Source organism: Conger conger, chromosome 9, assembly GCF_963514075.1.
Source record: "Conger conger chromosome 9, fConCon1.1, whole genome shotgun sequence".
Classification (NCBI taxonomy): domain Eukaryota; kingdom Metazoa; phylum Chordata; class Actinopteri; order Anguilliformes; family Congridae; genus Conger; species Conger conger.
In genome coordinates this window covers 39,635,967-39,655,968 of record NC_083768.1, presented here as the reverse complement: position 1 = coordinate 39,655,968, position 20,002 = coordinate 39,635,967, and the positions used below count along the sequence as shown (strand labels likewise).

The following is a 20,002-nucleotide window of genomic DNA, read 5'->3' as shown; positions in this document are numbered from 1 at the left end:
TCCATAATAAAGATCAATTCGCGTGTAACCACTATCTTTGCGCTGCGCGTATCCACGCATCTGGAGGGAGTTGCTATGGTGATGGTTGCTTTGCCTGCTCCAGATGAGGTCCTACTGATACCACAGGATGAGTGACAGCCTTCAGTTATTAGTCTGTCTACTGTGAATATATTTCTGAACCTTGCTGCAGGTGAACATTACTTTTTTGCAGTTATTTTACGGGACCATCCACAAACAGAGAAACGGTCATTTAATTTGAGAGCAAAATGATCAATAGCTAGCAGTTGAACTTCAGTGATGAGCAATGTTAATTAAACTCATTGCAAATTGAGATGAAAGAATGGCTACAGACTGCTCTAAACACAATGGAGATTAGTAGGTTGTAATGTCTCGTTTGTTAGTAAATAGATGGGAGTGTGGAAGCCATATGTGGGTGCATTCTTTTCCCTCCACAGGTCATGTTGGGGAGGCCAGAACTTCACCGACCAGGCAAATATGACAGGACGGGACTTTTATCCGTGCCCTAGGTGACTGCAGCACTCCCAGTTCCTCGGGGGTTTTGGGTTTATGCACACTCCTTTTTCGTGGTGGTCTTTTACAATACTCACATTTGGAGCAAATGGGGATGATCAATTACTACTCCACAGAAGGTCACTGTCCGGGCATGGTTTTGAGGAAGCTAATGGTACTTTTGAGTGCTCCTGTTTAGAAACCGATAGAACGGTGAGGAATTTATGACCAGCGATACCTCAGTGGTGTGTGTGTGTGTGTATGCAGACTCTGCCGCTTCCCAAACAGAAGCTGCTCCTCTTTCTCTCCCTCCTACTGTGCACACAGGTGGTTCTGATTTTGGGTGAACTGGGAGTTCTGGAGTGGCTCCTGCCAAATCCACTGCCTGGGTGGGTGGGGCAGAGTCAGTGAGAGGGGCTTGGTTAGCTACGACATCCTGCCAGGATATTTTCTAGTTAAAACTCAGAGCCAATTAACACTAGAAGTAAGCAATAATTAACTTTCATGCTCAAAGAGGAGCACAGAACTCAGGCAAGGTCGGGGGTTCGAATCCCAGTGTAGCCACAATAAGATCCGCACAGCTGTTGGGCCTTTGAGCAAGGCCCTTAACCCTGCATTGCTCCAGGGGAGGATTGTCTCCTGCTTAGTCTAATCAGCTGTACGTCACTCTGGATAAGAGCGTCTGCCAAATGCCAGTAACGTAATGTAATGAACATTCTTCCTCAAAGTTATTTTACTTGCAGCAGTTCTATTACATGGTGTGCTAGTATGCTGCAGTCGTTTCTCACGGTCTCGTGGTATGTTTTAGTATGGTGTCTTTTTGTATGGTGGCTGAGATCAAAGCCAACACTTGACAAGTAGATATAAACCACCAGGAAGCACTTGCCAGCTTTAAGTATTGTGTTACTGCAGAGTCCACATACTTATATTTGAGGCCTCATGAGTCACATGACCAAAGCTAGGTAGGTGTTTACATTGATATTCATGGTTGAGAGCCCTGGGGAACTTGGTGGTGTTATGATTTACTGTAGACTGTCTTATGAAATAGAGACCCCTGGTGGTCAGCAAGGGAAAAGCATGTCCACACCTCCCTCTAGTGCAGGGACTTTTAGGGCCATTTGGACTGAGGTGTTTATTTACATAATTTTCTCAATGGTTTTGGTGCTCAATATTTCTAAAGAGCTGTGGTGAAGACACGGGGTGTGTTTCCAGATATTGAGCCATTGCCACAGGCAAGTGCTATGTTATGGTGACCTCTGCTGGTTAAATGTGGCAATGAACTAAAATGGCAATTCATGCATTATATTGCCTGCTGTACATTGGAAAACAATAAACAAGGGAAAAAAGTATTGCCTAATTATGCTCCTGGGACAGAGAGAACACCTGTTAGTGCTGGAAAATACTTGTTATGAATATGAACCTAAGCATTTTCATCACTGGAAGCTGATTTGATTTACTGTATGCAAAGTTTGTGTATCAGCAAAGACAGCAACAAGACTGATTGTAATTATGGACATATCATAGACATAATTATGGACATATCATAGACATAATTATGGTCTGAGTAAGAGTGCCTGTCTGGGATCAGTTTTATTTTTGAACTCATAGCGGAAAAGGTTATGACACTGGTGAGAACCCCATTTTAGATCAGCACATATGCAGTGAGGCACTTAGTTAAGTACAGGGGCTCAGTCAAATCGCTACTTTATTACCTCCATTCTCCTTCCCTGACTGACCTGGAAATCAATCGAGGTCCACCATCTTTAAAGATTTAAAGAAATTGAAATCCATTAAATGTTCCTTCAAAGAACTACAGGCCAGGAGAAAGGATGCCCCCAAAGTTTTCTTGAGCAAGAAAACTCGAACGCATCCTCTTTTTTTTCCGTAATACGTGACGTAAAAATGATCAACCTCTGGATCCAACTCTCCCCATCTACCACTAATATGCTACATCTGTAACTGACATTGCTTCAAACTGAAGTATGAAGGATCAAGGACATTCTATTTTCCTATTTCACGTTTTCTTGATTCCACGACTTCAGCTTCTGTTCTCGATTTCCCTGTCCTCACCTCCTTTTGCCCGTAAGAGGAGCAGGAGTTAGAGGAGTTTGGAACAAGGAAAGGAAGAAGGAGGTGACAATAACAGTTTAGAATGAGCCCCAGGTCTTCTATCCTTGCCAACACTTATTTTTCTTACACATAACTCATTATCTAGAATCACAAAAAATGTACATTGAGCAATGTGAAAAGAGGTGATGTGTGATAGGAACTTGTGAAAATGCAGGGCTGAACACTAATGGGACTCCTCATTACTCCTTATTAATGCCTGGCTTCCACCACGGACGTGCAGTCCTTGCAGGCTGAACAATTGAAAGATGGACAGGTTCAGCTCTAGAGCTGGTGCTCCCAAACTGGGGTATGTAAAGCAGTCTTCAGAAAAGTGTGAAAAAAATATTTTCCCTTTTAGGAAGCTTTATGCTTAATTTTGCTGTAGCTACAAGCCTACAATGGTGATGTCAAATTGCCCCTGTGATTTACAACTTGGTTGCTGTCACCTTAAAGCTGTGAACACACATTGACAGTACTGAAGCAGCAGATGTCTTGTCATGCTACATTAACATGAAAGAAGGAGAAGAAGCTCCATTAATTTTCCTGTTTATTTTTGCTGTATCACTCAAAGGCACAGATGGTACTTTGACTTTAACAGAATAATGCTGGCTGGCTTGCTATATGTAGTATTTCGGGTTTCAGCTACTAGCTACCCACGAAACGCAGACGCAGCTGGCCCCACACTGGTTAGCCGTGGGCCAATGTTAGGTTTGTGTGACAGTAATCCAAAGGACCAACATGAATGCTTGAACTTGGGCTGCCAGATACTGGATGTCATGCAAGGTTACCCTTTATAGTTCCTGCTGTTTGGCAAGCGACTGACATATTGTAATGACCCACAGTGCAGGTAGCTGACCTATTGGTCCATTCTGGCCCTGTCATAGGATAACCACAGATGCCTTCCGGTGCAAAAAAGATATAAATGGTTGGCATTTATATAGCGCCTTTATCCTGAGAAGCTGTACAATTGATGCTTCTCATTCACCCATTCATACACACATTCACACACCAACGGCGATTGGCTGTCATGCAAGGCACCGACCAGCTCGTCAGGAGCATTTGGGGGTTAGGTGTCTTGCTCAGGGACACTTTAACACAGCCCAGGCGGGGGATCGAACCAGAAACCCTCCAACTGCCAGACGACTGCTCTTACTGCTCTTAATACCCCATATGTATTTGGGAAAAATGGCTGGTTCCTTCACAATGGCAACAATGGATTAAAAATAATAATAATAATAAATAAAAATGTAAAAAAATTTAAAAGATTTTTTGCATATGCAGCACCATTTTGGATGAATCTAATGATAATAATCATCATCGTCGTCGTCATCATCATCACAGTTAATCACATTTTGTCTTGCATTGCCTCACATTGTGTTGTGCATATATTCTATAGCCAATATTCTTTCTTTCTGTTGGAGTATTTCTACGTAGTCTATTAGTTTATTGCCTTGCCTGAGTTAGTACGTATACTCATGTACGTAACATAGCTGTGTGGGTAAGCATTACCTTCGGAGCATCCTTAGGACTGGATAAATTGGAGGACTGAATCAGCGTTGCATTGCTCACGCCTACCTGCTCCCGTCCATGTTAGAAACGGTCATATCGTAGTGTCCTTGAAAGTAATAATAATAATAATAATAATAATAACGTAACGTCAAATAGCATACAGCCAGTAGCATTTTTTTCGGCTTCGGGATGGAAAAGGTTTCAGTTCAAAATACCTTCTTTCAAATAATGGCAAGGCAAGATCGCAGTGGGGAGAAATAGCTGATGGTGATTTTTTTTTTTCCTTTTTTCTTTTTTTTTTCAGCGAGGACATAACAGGTTTGTACCATTTCCACCGCCGGAGGATGTTGGTGTCGCTGCGGACTGTTTCAGCACCTCACCAACAGACAGCTCCCATTAACGCTCTATCTGCAACGCTTCAATGCTTGTTCCTCGACCGTTCCCCCACCCCTTAGCGTCGATTTCTTAACATCTTATTATTCATTTTCTCTGTTTTTCAGAGACACTTATTAACTTTTGTTTGTTTTTTTTTATTCATAAAATAAATCACCTGGTGTCACTGGACTGATCGTGCGCTCGCTACGGAAGGCGAAGGAGCTGGTTTCAAAGGCTATTTCTCTTATTTCTGCTATAGGATACAACGCTTTCGAACAACACCTTGGACAACAAAATGGTTTTCCTGTGCTTCAGAAGTACATTCCAACGTCTGGACACCAAGTTCTGTTAGTGGATCCGAGAGGGAAACTGTCAATAGTAAGTCATTCAGACTATCAATGACGTGATTTTCATATTCACCATTTTCCAAAATTATGTAAGACACCAAGTTTGCCTGAAAATAATAATGTAGGCTATACGTGTTCAGTGATGTCCAAGACAATATTTTTAAAACCAAGGAGTTGCTTGTATTATCGTTTTAAACGGCTGTCCTAAAAACGGTGAAAATGGGCTACCATATACAATGATAAACTTCCCTGTTAATGGGTGGCCAGTGAAATGGAGATCTTTAACGAAACCTGCACCAATTGTTTTAAGACATGTGTGGTAATAGCCACACAATCTGCAATTGCTAAATGTGAAATACTTGCTGCTGAATCAAATTTGAGGTCTGACTAGTGGGCTGCTGTGATAAAGCCCAGTTTTATCTCAAACACACCAGACTCTCTGAATGACTTTATGATGAGTAGCCTACTCGCATGCCATTACACACATTACATCATTCATGCTGTCTTGGTTGTGTTCATTGTTCAACTACATACTTATTCATAGATTGATACACTCACACCGCTATTACTGTTTACATGCGCCGGCATTTACCGTTCCTTCCTCCCTCGCACAGGTAACAGGTTTCACAGTCATATCACCTCCTTGCTTTATAGCGGGAACCTACTTCAAAATGAACGGAAGCCTCCTGCCTGGATATTAATTATCTCTGTCAGAGCCTGGTTCTCCAAGTACGAACCGACTGGATCCTCTATGAGGATTGCAATGGCCCACCTACAGGCTGGCCTCAGTGCCGAAACCATAGAGAAAGCCCGCCTGGAGCTGAACGAGAACCCAGACACGCTCCATCAGGACATCCAGCAGGTACGGGACATGGTCATAACCCGGCCGGATATCGGGTTCCTGCGCACGGATGACGCCTTCATCCTGAGGTTCCTCCGGGCCCGCAAGTTCAACCAGCTGGAGACCTTCAAGCTCCTGGCCCAGTACTTCCAGTACCGGCAGCAGAACCTGGAGATGTTCCAGGGGTTCAAGGCCGATGACCCTGGCATCAAGCGCGCACTGATGGATGGGTTTCCTGGGATCCTCGAAACGGCGGATCAGTACGGGAGAAAGATCCTCATTCTCTTCGCTTCTAACTGGGACCAGAGTAGGTAAATGCTTACATCACTGTTACCTCTCCGTTTTTGTCTCATTCTGACTGCACTGCAGACATCTGAGGCATAAGAATACAAACAGACACATACCACAGGTCCTCTAGATTTCTTAGATCAAGTTTCTGTTCTGATAGTTCACATTCATTTGATTAATCAATTTAATGTCATGGTAGTTGTTTTGCACCAGTCGTTGGTTGTGTTATTAGTTTTGCTGAAGGTCTTGGTGAATCAGGCCCTGCACTGCACTGCAATGATGTAATAGTTAATGTAGGCAGTGAGATACAGGAGTGTGACCATGTATGACTGTTTAGGATGTTTTTAGCTCTGTGATACAATGCTACTGCTGTGACTTGCAGCTCCTGTGAGCAGTTTGATAAGAGTGTGACTAACTGTTCTATACTACTGAACAGGAATATGACAGAGACTTCCTCTTAGATGTGCGAGTTTCAGAGAGTTACACTTCTCTCCCTACCCTTCACAGGAACTCCTTCTCGGACATCCTGCGGGCCATCCTCCTCTCCCTGGAAGTGCTGATCGAGGACCCGGAGCTGCAGATCAACGGCTTCATTTTAATAATCGACTGGAGCGACTTCTCCTTCAAACAGGCCTCCAAGCTCACCCCTAGCATCTTGAAGCTGGCCATCGAGGGGCTGCAGGTGGGTCAGCCTGGCGCAGTGAGAGCTGAGTGTAAAATCTGTATCATACATTGACATGTGGACTCACATTGGTTAAAATGTAATTGGTTGTGAGCGTGTGTATGAATGGGTGAATGATAAGCATCAATTGCACTTTGGATAAAGTGCAATTAAAGTGCTATATAAATGCCAACCATTCACCATTACCATTTACATAACATTACAGTTGAATTAACACTGACAAATGTACTGTGTTCCTGCCTCTTGCCCAATGCATGTTGGGAAATGTTCCACAGCCCTCACAAGGAATAGGCTTAGGCAATGATTGGATGGATGGATGGATTTTACTGTGTGACAATTAATTGTGGTCCTTCTGAACAAAGTGTTCTTAGCAACTTTCTTAGCAAGAATTTGTATATTTTTATGGGTGCTGAAGAAGGGAGAGTACAATAAAATCTCACATTTTGATTTACTGTATGTTATGGTACTGTAGTAGCAAGCTGTGTCATTTTTACTATAGAAACCTTGCAGAGGTGAAAGCAATGGAGTCAGTTCCTTGCTGCTCTGCCACAGTAGAAATCAAATGAGAATGTTCTCCATCAAACACATCACTTAACCAGGCATTAACTCCACAGGGAAATCACGATTGCACTCATACAGAGTTAATGGTGAGACTCCTTGCCCTTGTTGCACTTTTTGGGTAATCTGGATATTTATTTTCACAATGCTGGGTGCTTCATCCCAAAGCCAGTCGGAATGGCACTACCCTTGACTCTGTAATAAATAGCGCTCGACATTCATGTTGCTCCACATTTGCATGTGGATGGAATGTAGTGTCCTGTTGCTAAGTAACCAGATCAAGAGGAAAGGTAATGTGTGCTTTCATTGTGAATCCAGTGACAGCCAGGGCACTTGATTGTATTAATATTGTATTTATTTTATTTTATTCAAAAATGCAGACCTCTGTTTATAGCTCTGCACAGATTTGCTGTCCTTTTTGCTTCCAGCAAAAGTTCCTGTCATAACACAGATTGCCTTACTAAGTGTGTAATCTAAAGTTAATCTTCTGTGCTTTGTTGTGATATACATAAACTGCCGATTGCTCTCCTAAGAAATGGCAGGAGACTGGCTTCCCTGTCGGATAAAACAGCCAATAAAAACTCTGCCTGGAGTGTAGTTTGAGCTCCTAATCGTTTCACAGTCTATTCGCCAAGGAGGGATACTTTTTAAATGTTAAATTAATCATTCCACGGTCTGGGTCACAGTGCCATTAAACCTAGCAATTAAGAAGCGTGAGAGCTAATTATGAGACCAGTGCGGTTGGACACAGGGGAGATGAGGATGATAGCAAGGCTGACATGGCAGTGTCAGGAGTAGACTCCAAGCTTCCTTTACAGCCTGTGGTGTCTGTACGGAGGGGAGGTGTGCTCATTTTCTCTCAGTTTATGGACACATAAATACCTGCTGCATCAGCACAGGGGTTATAATAAGGATATGGTGGTAGTGTCCTGCTGAGAAAAACCCTGATAGGTTTTGAAACGGCTGGTAGTTGGTTGACCAGTTAGACCTGCTCCATACTCAACATGGTTTGACCAGCTCAAGCTATGTTTTGAAACAGCTGGTAGCTGGTATTTCAAGCTGGTCATAGTTACACCAGGGTGATGTCACCTTACCCTCACCTTATGTCAGTTACCACCAATATAGCAATGCTTATGGAGATCAGTGGCATCCTCTGGCTACTTTCTGGTGATTCCTTATATGAATGCAGGGACAATATGGGTTTTTTTTTAGGCCTTTTTCAGCTTTATTGGACAGTAGACAGTATAGAGAGACAGGAAGAAAGGGAGCGAGAGAGAGGGGAAGACATGCGACAAATGTCGGACGGTCGGATTCGAACCGCCGACATCACGGCTCGCAATGAGCATGCGGTCAGTGCTCTACAGGCTGCGCCACCGAGACACCCGGGACAATATGATTTGAAGGTGATGTCATCTTGCTCACAGAAACCAAGAAACCAAGAGGAGCTCTCCAATCTTTTATTATATTGCTGTTGTGATTAGACTTGTTAGGCTATGTGATTGTGTGGTTCTCTTATGTGATTGGTCTTCCCCTCTCTTTGTGGCAGGACAGCTTCCCTGCTCGATTTGGTGGCATCCATTTTGTAAACCAGCCCTGGTACATCCATGCCTTGTACACCATCATTAAGCCTTTCCTCAAAGACAAAACCAGGAAAAGGGTAATTCATTATTGCTCATATATGTATATATCATCCCTAATTGTTACATTACTATGAATTTTGGATGACCAATCTCTCTTACTATATTTAACCAAGTGCTTTCTCTCTCTTGCTCTTTCTCTCTCTTGCTCCCACTCTCTCTTGCTCCCACTCTCTCTTGCTCTCTCTCTCTCTCTCTCTCTCTCTCTCTCTTCTCTCTCTCTCTCTCTCTCTCTCTCTCTCTCTCTCCGACCTAAGATTTTTCTCCATGGCAACAACCTCAACAGTCTGCACCAGCTGATTTACCCAGAATGCCTCCCGTCAGAGTTTGGTGGAACCCTGCCCCCATATGACATGGGTACGTGGGCGAGGACACTCTTGGGCCCAGACTATAACGACGAGACGGAGTACACCCACACATACGATGCCCTGCACGTGAAGGAGGCCCTGGGCCAATCTGTCCGCGAATGTGACGATAACCTCATGAGAAGGTGAGAGTCTGTCCTTCTCTGGGCCGAGAGGCCCAGCGGACAGCAGTGCCCACACCGCTCGCCTACACTCCACTCCAACACAGAATCCCTCACAGTTCTGCCCTGTTCACACCAGCCCCATTTGCTCTGATTAATTTAGCGCTGTAGATTACATTGTTTGTTCATGGCCATAAACAGAGCAATGTTCATGGCTTACATTTTCCTCATTAATACATTCCATTACTTGTATTCCAATGTATGCAACCTATATATATACACATTCTATTCCATGTATACAGCAGTATATGCACTGAGAAACTCACCTCACCTGGTTTCCTTGGTCTGATAACAGGGAGATCAACTCTACACTTAGGGATGGCAAGGGGTCTGGTTTTACTGTCTGTAGCTGCATATTAAAACGTTAGGTGTTGGGGAGAGGTGTAGTCCATAGGGAAGTGAGCCCTGTTTGAATCTTCCCACAGGGACAGGGCTTTGATCCTCTGCCACAGCACCTTCTGACCTGGAACCCTCTCTGTCTGTAACCCTCTTTGTCTGTAACCCTCTCTGTCTGCAACCCCCTCTCTGTCTGTAACACTGTCTGTAACCCTCTGTCTGTAACCCCCCTCTGTCTGTAACCCCCTCTTTGTCTGTAACCCTCTCTCGGTCTGTAACCCTCTCTGTCTGTAACCCCCTCTCGGTCTGTAACCCTCTCTGTCTGTAACCCCCCCTCTGTCTGTAACCCTCTCTGTCTGTATCCCTCTCTGTCTGTAACCTTCTCTGTCTGTAATCCCCTCTCTGTCTGTAACCCTCTTTTTGTCTGTAACCCTCTCTGCCTGTAACCCTCTCTATCTGTAACTCCCTCTCTGTCTGTAACCCTCTCTATATGTAACCCCCTCTTTGTCTGTAACCCTCTCTGTCTGTAACCCCCTCTCTGTCTGTAACCCCCTGTCTGTCTGTAACCCTCTCTGTCTGTAACCCCCTCTCTGTCTGTAACCCTCTCTATCTGTAACCCCCTCTTTGTCTGTAACCCCCTGTCTGTCTGTAACCCTCTCTATCTGTAACCCCCTCTGTCTGTAACCCTCTCTGTCTGTATCCCTCTGTCTGTAACCTTCTCTGTCTGTAACCCCCTCTCTGTCTGTAACCCCCTGTCTGTCTGTAACCCTCTCTGTCCGTAACCCTCTCTGCCTGTAACCCCCTCTGTCTTCTCTTTGTCTGCTTAGAGCAAAAAATATGAAAGCTTTTTTTTAAAGTGTTAATTCACAGAACCTTTTAACCAAATAATTGACCCATATTTAACATCCATGTGGGAAGGTAATTTTTCTCATTCTGGTCCCAAAGAGGGCTCTGTTCTATCAGTCACACTGTGTGTGTGTGTAAGAAGGGGGGGGGGGGGGGGGGGGGGGGGTTCTCTCACTGTTGACGGATCCCCCTTTCCATCCAGCAGGGACAGTTCTAATCAGGGCTTAGCCCCACTGGAGAGAGAGAGAGTAGAAAAGCTTGAATTTAAGAAGGCCATAAGCTCCTTCCGCTGCTAAATCCGGATAAAACACAGAATGCAGGGATTAATGGTGGCGGGGTGAAGGCGGGATGGGTCAGCTGTGCCGTGTTATTTAAACGCTCTGTGAATCTCCTTTCTGTTGTACAACACAGTCAGGCCTGGCAGGACAGTGTGGGCAGTGTACAGCGTAAGGGGATTACTGTCTGCCACGGTCAGGGGTCTACTGTCTCTAACCAGCAACTCAGAATTCAGACACATATCACATTACATCACTATATTCTAAATTATATTGCAATATACAGTATTCTACCCATTCTAAACTACAATACGCATGTATTATATTTAGTATTGTACATTGTCATTTCTGTTTTCAGTTTCTTTGTAATACGTACAGTATTATAATCTTGATTATAAACAAATATATCTCAGTGTATATAGCATATATATCAAATATATCATGCAGAAAAATATGCTGTTCTGTTTTTGTTGTGAACTTTGTTGTCACATAATTGCGACACTGTGACACTCAACCATCTGTGATGCTGAAGGCTGGATATGTGAGAATTAAAGAAGAAGGAGTTAAGTCAAGTTCAGATATTGGCAGTCAGAGCAGTAGATTTACCAAATCCTGCAGGTTCATCAGGGGTTTAATTGTCTTTGTTGCATCTCTTTTTTGTGTGGAGAGGAGAGGATATACTATCAGAAGCTGTAAATAATCCCACTGTATCACATTTTTTTAATTGAAATCAAATTGTTTTATAGACTCGGATAAGAATAGGACGGTTTTTTTTTTTCTACCACATGTGGTCACAAAACCTGGGTGCTATCTCTATAGCGGTGAGCTTATCACCCAGTCCCTCTCATCTTCAACCTGCCCTCTCAAAGGCTGATCCAGTCCTGTGCTTTCTGTACAGAATCTGAGTGCTTAGGGCGGCCATTATGGCTCAATCTTTCACACCTTGCGCAGAGGCACAGTGACTATTATTATAAGTACTACATACAGTACTACTACTACTACTACTACTAATATCACTACTACTATACTGCTACTACTACTATTATTACTATTACTGATACTATACTGCTATCACTACTGCTGCTGCTACTTCTACTACTACTACTACTATTACTGTGGATGACTCTGTATGCTTTAGAGATGTCTGTATATCTGTTTGTTCATCAGCAGTTGGAATTTGTTTTGCCCAGCTGTAAGCTAAAGTTGCTTTGCTTAAGTGATTTAGAGGGAACTAGAAGAATATGTACACTTTACTGTGGAATGCAGAGTACATAATTGGAGCGCTTGCTGCTTTGTTTCAGAGAAAAGCAGTCCTTCTAAAAGTGGTCCTTCTAAACTCTGGATTATATTTTTCCACAGTATGAGTACTAAGTCTCAGGTCTGTGGAAACAAGCCATTATCTGTAGAATCCAGCAATGCCAGCTTGACCATCTTGAAAATTGAGCTGGTCAAGCTGGGTATGAGCTGGTCAATCAGCTGGTAGCTGGTAGCTTGTCTGACTGTTATATCCTCCTGCAGGTCTCAGTCAGCAGTGGAGCCAGAGACTCTGAAACACAGAGAGAGAGACGATGAGACGGCACAGCCACTCCTGGCTCTAGACTGAGCGAAGAGGAGAGGGCAGAAAAGGAAGAAGGGTCGGGAGGAAAGGGAGAAAGGAGTTACTCCACATGCCCCACTTTACAGGTGTAAGTGTCACCCAGCCTCAATCCTGTCAGTCAGTCCTGACAGCTGTACTTCAACCCTCCCTGACGCAGACTGGACAGTGAGAAATCTAAACCACTGAACAGACTTAATCACGTGCAAGTGATTGTGTGCTAAAACTGACACTTATGTTCTCTGTTCAAAACAAAATATGAATGTATCATTTATTGGAGCCTCAACTACTGTGACCTCATCCAAACTGAAACGTATAAAGGAATGTACACAATGAACAACACATGACAACGAACACAAAGCTGTGTATATAAAATTGTGTTGAACAGGGTCGTTCAGTCAAAGGACACTGTGAGGAGAAATGATGGGGGTGGGGGGGTCAGGTGTAAGCAGTTTCCTGATGTGTGTGTCTGACAATGTACAGTAAACTGGTATGTTGTTACAAAGTATTTTCATTTAACATGGTATGTACGGTTACTGAAACAATATATGATTAAATTACAGCAGATGCTGTAATGTTTTGCTGCCAGGTCATTACATGTATGTGTTAAAGTGCAGATGTGAGATTATAAACTCGACAGACAACATAAGACTGGCAACCAGAACATGTAAAATGTGACTGGAACCTTCCGGAACTGTGTCTGCTGTTTCATTCTGACACACAGCATTGTTCGATAAGGGCCCTGTGCTTCTTCAGGTATTAGAGCTTAATATAGAAAGAATTAAAGCTGTAAAACATGTTTCTTGTTATTTAAGTTATGTATTTTTTGGTTGTTGAATGTAAAAAATATTTTGACACAATTTGTGCAATTTGACTGATAAATAAAAAAAAGAAATATCTAAAAATACAGCAGCAAAGATTACATTATAATGAAAAAAACAGGCTGCTTATTCTGATTTTGGTATGTGCGGTATGTGTGTATGCTTAGCTCTCTTTCTCTCTTTCTCTGCGTTTGTGTGAGATTGGCCAGGTTCACACTAATTTATGGCAATCTCAGCATTATTTCCTTTCAAACGATGAATAAAGGTTCAGTCTACTGAAGTGTGGCTGTGGCCATTTAAAATAGCTGTCAGCCATCATTTCATGTGCAGCACAGTATCTCCAGACAATGGAAGACTCACTAAGACTGTGACAAAAAATGATTAGATTTACATAAATTTTAAAATGAACTTATAGCAGTATGGTCACAAATCAAAAATGCTTTTCTCCTCTTGCATAAAAATAGAACTGTAAAAATGTCCTTGCTAGCCAAGTTGGTCACTCTACCAGTGCAGGACTGATGGTTCACCATGGCATCGCGCAAAATTTGTTGCACTATACTAAAATGAAGCAGATGGTTCTATTGTGAAACATTGTTAAATAACTTTTTAATTGTGCAATTTTACATATTAATTTAGTAGGTGTTTTGCATATTATAAGATTACAGCTGCAACTGGATTATCTGTACTCACACTTTGTTCTTTAGATGTTGTGTTTTATGGAGGGGCTGAGATGGGCACAAGTGGTCCCACTGAACAGGGGCATCTGTCACTGCTGCTGACTCAGCACTGACTGCACAGTCTGCCACAGTCAGCAATCAGCACATTAATCAGAGGAGCACTGATAATGCCTCCCAATCTTTTGTCAAAAAAATAGAAATTAAAAATGTTTTAAATGAAATATTAAAAATAGAAATTAGCTTAAAAAAAAAGAAATCTGTCCACATACATAAATCATAGTTTTCTACACCAAACGGTAGAAAAATGATTGAAAATGTGTAGGAAGATCTGTTACTAAAGAAATCTGTTACTAAATGCGAAATGTTTCACATATTTGAATAAATATTTTATATATTTATTTAAAAATATTCAATGAAATGAAACATGGAGATAAATGGCTTATTCATTTCAGAAAATCTCTAGCTATTTGTATTAAATATTATCCTAAAGGGTTTATACATATGGTTAAGCATTTAGCAAAACGTATTAAATATTTAGTCAAATGTTGGCCAAAATTGCCTGATAACAATGACTGCCTGCTCTAATTTGAGGGTATTTCCATCCATATTGGATGAAACATTTACAAATTATAGAACCTTTGGGTTTGTCATTGTATCCTTGCAAACTCAAAGTGCTAGAGAATAGAACCAAAATAACAAAAAATGTGCCATTGTCCAATGAATTATGGCTTACTGTATTTGGTGGAATCCATTATACCATTGACCTTAACCAGTGCCATTGCACATCTGGAATTAAAACAGCCCTAAAACATCACTGACCAACCACCATATTTTACCATTATTTAAGGTGATGCTTCTTTAATAAATTTTTGTTTCAATGCTAAATATTTACCTAAACATATAACATAACAATGTATAACAATGCAAAAAAATGTATGTTTATCCAGAACTATGCAACTTGTTTGGTTTCAAGTTTCCAAAACACTTGCATGTCACCCCCCAGCTTACTTCCCTCCACTGACTGCCTGTCATGGCTCGCATCATATTCAAAACATTGGTGCTAGCCTTCCAAGCAGTTAAGGGGTCAGCCCTAGCTTACCTTCAAAAGATCATCAGACCCTACACACCTGCCAGATCTCTTTGTTCGGCCACCACTATATTTTATTACTATATTTAAAAAAATTCTAAATCATCAAATAGGCACTGGTCGTTTTCTTAGTTTTACAGGTAGCAGTTGAAATTGTGCTTCCCTCTAGGGTCTTTCAGCGCACTTATCCTTGGTTATGGGTATGCACTTTGCACTTTTTTTGTATGTCGCTGGATAAGAGCGTCTGCCAAAAGCCATTGATGTAATGTAATGTAATGTATGTTATTTATGTAATGTATAGTTATATGTACATATATATATATATATATATATATATATATATATAATATAGTTATAAGTCATATTTAACTTCTAAACATTTACTTTTAGAAAAGTGCAAATAGCAAAATATGTCAATATTTAGGTAAAATATTTATTTACGATATTTTAAACATTATTTACGAATGCTTTTCAGTAAAATGCCTTCAACAAAATATTTTATTTCAGTACAATATTTGAGATTACATTACATTATTGGCATTTGGCAGACACTCGTATCCAGAGTGACGTACAGTTGATTAGACTAGACAGGAGACAATCCTCCCCTGGAGCAATGCAGGGTTAAGGGCCTCGCTCAAGGGCCAAACAGCTGTGCGGATATTATTGTGGCTACACCGGGATTAGAACCACTAACCTTGCTTGTCCCGGTCATTTACCTTAACCACTACGCTTTTTTGAGTTTTTTGCGTTCTTCTCCAAACTTTTAAAAGCGTTTTACCAGTTTCTCACCCAATTAGAACACATTCTAATTTTAAACAGACTAGTGCCTAAAATCTGGTTTTCTTGTGCTACGGTTGTTATTAAAATAGATATTTTGATAACAAGGCCCTGTTGAAAATGAATGGTGAAAAGTTAGCTTGTTTGTTAGGCAGTGACTCTATAATGTCACGTCATGTCATGTCATGGCGCAACTGCAAGCCACGCGCCTCACGGAACATACAGATTATACATTGCCAGAGCAATATGGAGCCAAAATGGCGGAACGGAAGTGATGTGACTCCAGCAAAGACCTTAACGGCTCTGCTGGGTGTGAGCATGATGAAGTCCCCCAGAAATGTGAAAAGACTTCCCCTGAAAGATACATCGTTGTACCCTCTGCTGGGGGAGTGGAGGAGGGCAGAGTTTTAGCCATTTCATTCCTGCACTTCAAAAAAATGGGACAGTGAAGGGAGGGAGTCCACTAAGATTGGTTTCTGGAGCACAGAGTGGAGTTAAGGAGTATGCACTTTCCAGCTTTTTCTTTTCTCATTGTCATGACAGGCTATTTCTGACCGCTTTCAAGATGGCAGTTAGCTCAGCTAACATTAGCTATTGATAGCTAACTATCTTGTTAGTTACTAGTAGCTAGCAATACAACTGCTATAATTAAGCTAGTGTACTTAAATAAATAAAAAACAATTAGACCAACTAATGTGTTACTTACCTAGCTATCTATCAATACTTCAGGCTTTTGTTGCCCTTCTGCTCTAGGATATGATTTCACAAAATATCTAAGGAACATTATGTCTAACCCTGGATAAATGGGTAACATACTTTACACCACAAAAAGCAGCATCTCTGGTTAGTCTGTAGCTATCCTAGCCATCAAATGTCTATCGGTGTGTCTTGCTGGGATAGCTATCTAGCTCTATGCTTAGCTAGCTAGTTTATATTGGCTTGGTGGTAAAGTAATGTTAACATTACTAGCTAATTACGTTAGCTAGCTATGTAATGTTAAATACGACAATTTAGCTATAATGGCATCTTCTAGCTAGCTAGCTATGTTATTAAGTCTTGTAAAGCATATACATTAAACCAACAACAGCAGAGTAGTTGTCATCATCAAGCTTACAAATCAACATTGCCTTAATGTAACATTATCTCAAGATCAACAGCTAGCACATCCTGGCATGAGGCAGGACATCTTCTCTGCTCATTCTCTTTCACTGCCCGCCACTACATTAATTACATGGATAGCTATCATAGCTTGCAATATAGGCAGAGCTAGCTAGTAACTGTCTTCTTTCAGGCTGTAACGTTAGCTAGTTTGAACATAAATGGTTGGCATTTATATAGCGCCTTTATCCAAAGCACTGTACAATTGATGCTTCTCATTCACCCATTCATACACACACTCACACACTCACACACCAACGGCAATTGGCTGCCATGCAAGGCACCGACCAGCTCGTCAGGAGCATTTGGGGGTTAGGTGTCTTGCTCAGGACACTTCAACACAGCCTGGGCAGGGGATCGAACCGGCAACCCTCCAACTGCCAGACGACTGCTCTTACTGCCTGAGCCATGTCACCCCACTAACAGTAAGGTTAGCCAAACTGTGTCACCCATGGTTGGTTGGTCACAAGGCTAGTTAGCAAACATATATTTAGCTAACTTGTGTAGTCAGCAGCTATTGAAATGATCTTGTGGTGGAGCTCCCCAAATCCTAACTAACCTGTAGTAAATGAAAGAAACAACAGACCCTCGATCACAATGAAAAGAAGTCTTTGGGTGGCTTTACACAGCAATGGTGCCTGCCGAAAACGGCACACTTTTGTTGCCTTTGGGCCTTTCGTTTACATAACATTACATAACATGGGCTAAAAACGTTAACTATTGATAACGGGTTCCAGAGTGGAATTATTTGATAATGCCGTCCTTACTGTTTCCTTGTAAATTGGTAAGATGCAATTCTTGTGATAATGGTGGGAGGAGTGAAGGAAGGTGGGTGATGACATGAAACTGTGACGACACATGAGCGAATCAGTCTAAACACAAGAAGATCAAGAAGATAGCATGTGCAGGCGCTGGTGTTATTCTGTGGTGTTGAGTTGCAAAGCTACACCGCTACCCACTGGCCTGGCTCGCATACTACAGCATTTCAAATATTTTTGCGTAACCGTGTAAAGGGGGAACTATATCATAACGTTGTCATATGAACACAGATTAGGAAAAGCAAAGGAAAAACTTTTAAGTTTTTGAAAAACCGTTGTCGTCTAAACAGAGCCTAACTTTTTTTTGTTTTTATCCTTGTTTATCCTTGCTACGGCAAGCTGGAAAGAAAAAAAAAAATTTGCTCACGCAACCCTACGGGAGTTTCACCACATGCAGTGCCATGTAATTCCAATGGAGAAAAGAAGGGTGAAACTGATTTTTGACGGGTGGTCTTTATTTTTTTAAGAGTCTTCATGTCCTACATTATCATGAACACCACTACGTACCAACATATTTAAATAACAAAACAATGCACCCCCCGGCCCAATGAGCTTACAAGATTTCCATTTTCATTTACAAATTTAACTTTTGAATGCAATTCACTTATAATTATCTGCTTATATAAGTACACATATCATATCATGAAATATTAAGTGTTTATAGACAATTTAAAGCATTTTTAATCAGGATGTAAGCAGGTGGGTTGTTACAGCTGATTGGTGTATGTAACACTCTATATTTACTGATTACAGACTTCTTTATATCAGTGGTCACACTAATGCAGTATTCTGCATTATATAAGCAGGGAAAAAATAAAAAATGCAGATTTAAATCTTGCATTCTAAACAAGCAGATATTTTGAGGATAACTTTGTCATATTAAAAGGTGCTGTTTTGAGAAGCTACAGCAACTGTGACTGACCCTGTGGAAATAATTGCTGCCACACATATACACACATTGACTGACCCTGTTGAAATATTTGAATGTGTTTATAAGCCGATCAGCTTTCAGCATCTAGCATGTGTTGTAGTTGGTATCATAATATTTACATGGTCTTTGGTAGCAAGTTATAGAAAGTAAAGCGCAAGCATCTCTTTCATCTCCTCTCTTTTTGAGCTTGTTTAGTGACCTATCTAACTAGTTGGTTTAAAACAAACTTTTAAAAATCCACTTGCAATGGCACAAGCCATACGGTAGCTGAAAGTTTTGCAAAATCAGCCATCACATCACAACCACTGTTTATATAGATATGATTACATTACCTTCCAGTAAAAAAAGTCTGGAAATTGACCACAAAAACTATGTTTAAAGTGAGAGATAATGTCATAATGGTTGGCAAAAGCCGAAAAAGACAGGAAACTTACAGACGCACCGAGAACATTATCTTGACCTATGCACTGACAAGGCTTCCAACACACAATGCATTAATACCTGTTATGGGTACTGTAACTATGGTGGTCTATTTGGTTGCTGATTCAAAGAAAATGGTTAATTGAATCCTCAGCAGCCTGCCCATTGGTACCTGTTGTTTGAAGTAGACCACCATAGTTACAGTACCCATTGCAGGTATTAATGCATTGTGTTGGAAGCCTTGTCAGTGCATAGGTCAAGATAATGTTCTCGGTACTTCTTTAAAACAAAGTTTTTGGGTTGCATTTCCAGTCTTTTTCAGCTTATGCCAACCATTATGACATTATCTCTCACTTTAAATGTAATTTTTGTGTTGAATATATAGCAAAATGTATTTTTTACATTTAAATATGTAGGTGAATGCATGAAATGTAACTGAATATTTAAAACATTTAGTTAAATATTTAGCGAAATTATGCTGATTCTTATAAAAATAGTATATTTCAATGTATTATTAGTAATAGCATAATATTAGTATATCATTTCAGTTAAATATTTTTCAAGCAAAGACATTCAAAGCTGAGGGCACAATGTTAATAGATGATGTAATAAACTCCAGCTTCATCACCAGATTTTTGTGAACACCTGATTCGCCTATTCACTCATAGCTGAATCTGGGTTCGAATCAAGGTTCCCCTTTCAAGAAGAGCAGGCAGCTCTTGTCTGGCTGAACTAGCTTTCTTGTTCAAATGAGAGCTTGTATATTATATTGTATAAAGCCTTTGTGCCATTGTGATCCAGGGCTCACACCTTTGCCCTGACACTGTTGAAATTACAAGTGTAGATGAGAAAGCTGCTCACACATTTCAGCAATTATGGA

At 41.2% G+C, this 20,002-nt stretch overlaps 1 protein-coding gene across 3 annotated transcripts; it reads left to right on the top strand.

The window, feature by feature from the left end:
• The first annotated feature begins 4,191 nt into the window (after window positions 1–4,191).
• LOC133137525 (clavesin-1-like) lies at window positions 4,192–13,698 on the top strand. Of its 3 annotated transcripts, XM_061255850.1 has the most exons (7): window positions 4,192–4,446; window positions 4,763–4,881; window positions 5,465–6,002; window positions 6,487–6,661; window positions 8,766–8,876; window positions 9,114–9,346; window positions 12,358–13,698. In XM_061255850.1, the coding sequence occupies exons 3-7, from the start codon at window positions 5,602–5,604 to the stop codon at window positions 12,440–12,442; spliced, it is 1,005 nt and encodes a 334-aa protein (XP_061111834.1). In that variant the 5' UTR covers window positions 4,192–4,446; window positions 4,763–4,881; window positions 5,465–5,601; the 3' UTR covers window positions 12,443–13,698. The 3 variants fall into 3 exon arrangements, with proteins under 3 accessions (XP_061111834.1, XP_061111835.1, XP_061111833.1); XM_061255851.1 differs by having other exon boundaries at window positions 4,192–4,881; window positions 5,505–6,002; XM_061255849.1 differs by having other exon boundaries at window positions 4,192–4,881.
• Window positions 13,699–20,002: the final 6,304 nt, after the last annotated feature.

Coding starts and splice junctions, on each gene's coding strand:
- LOC133137525 (XM_061255850.1), top strand. CDS start 5,602: ATGAGGATTGCAATGGCCCACCTACAGGCTGGCCTCAGTGCCGAAACC. Junction 6,003..6,486: donor TCTAACTGGGACCAGAGTAG/GTAAATGCTTAC, acceptor TACCCTTCACAG/GAACTCCTTCTCGGACATCC. Junction 6,662..8,765: donor TGGCCATCGAGGGGCTGCAG/GTGGGTCAGCCT, acceptor TCTTTGTGGCAG/GACAGCTTCCCTGCTCGATT.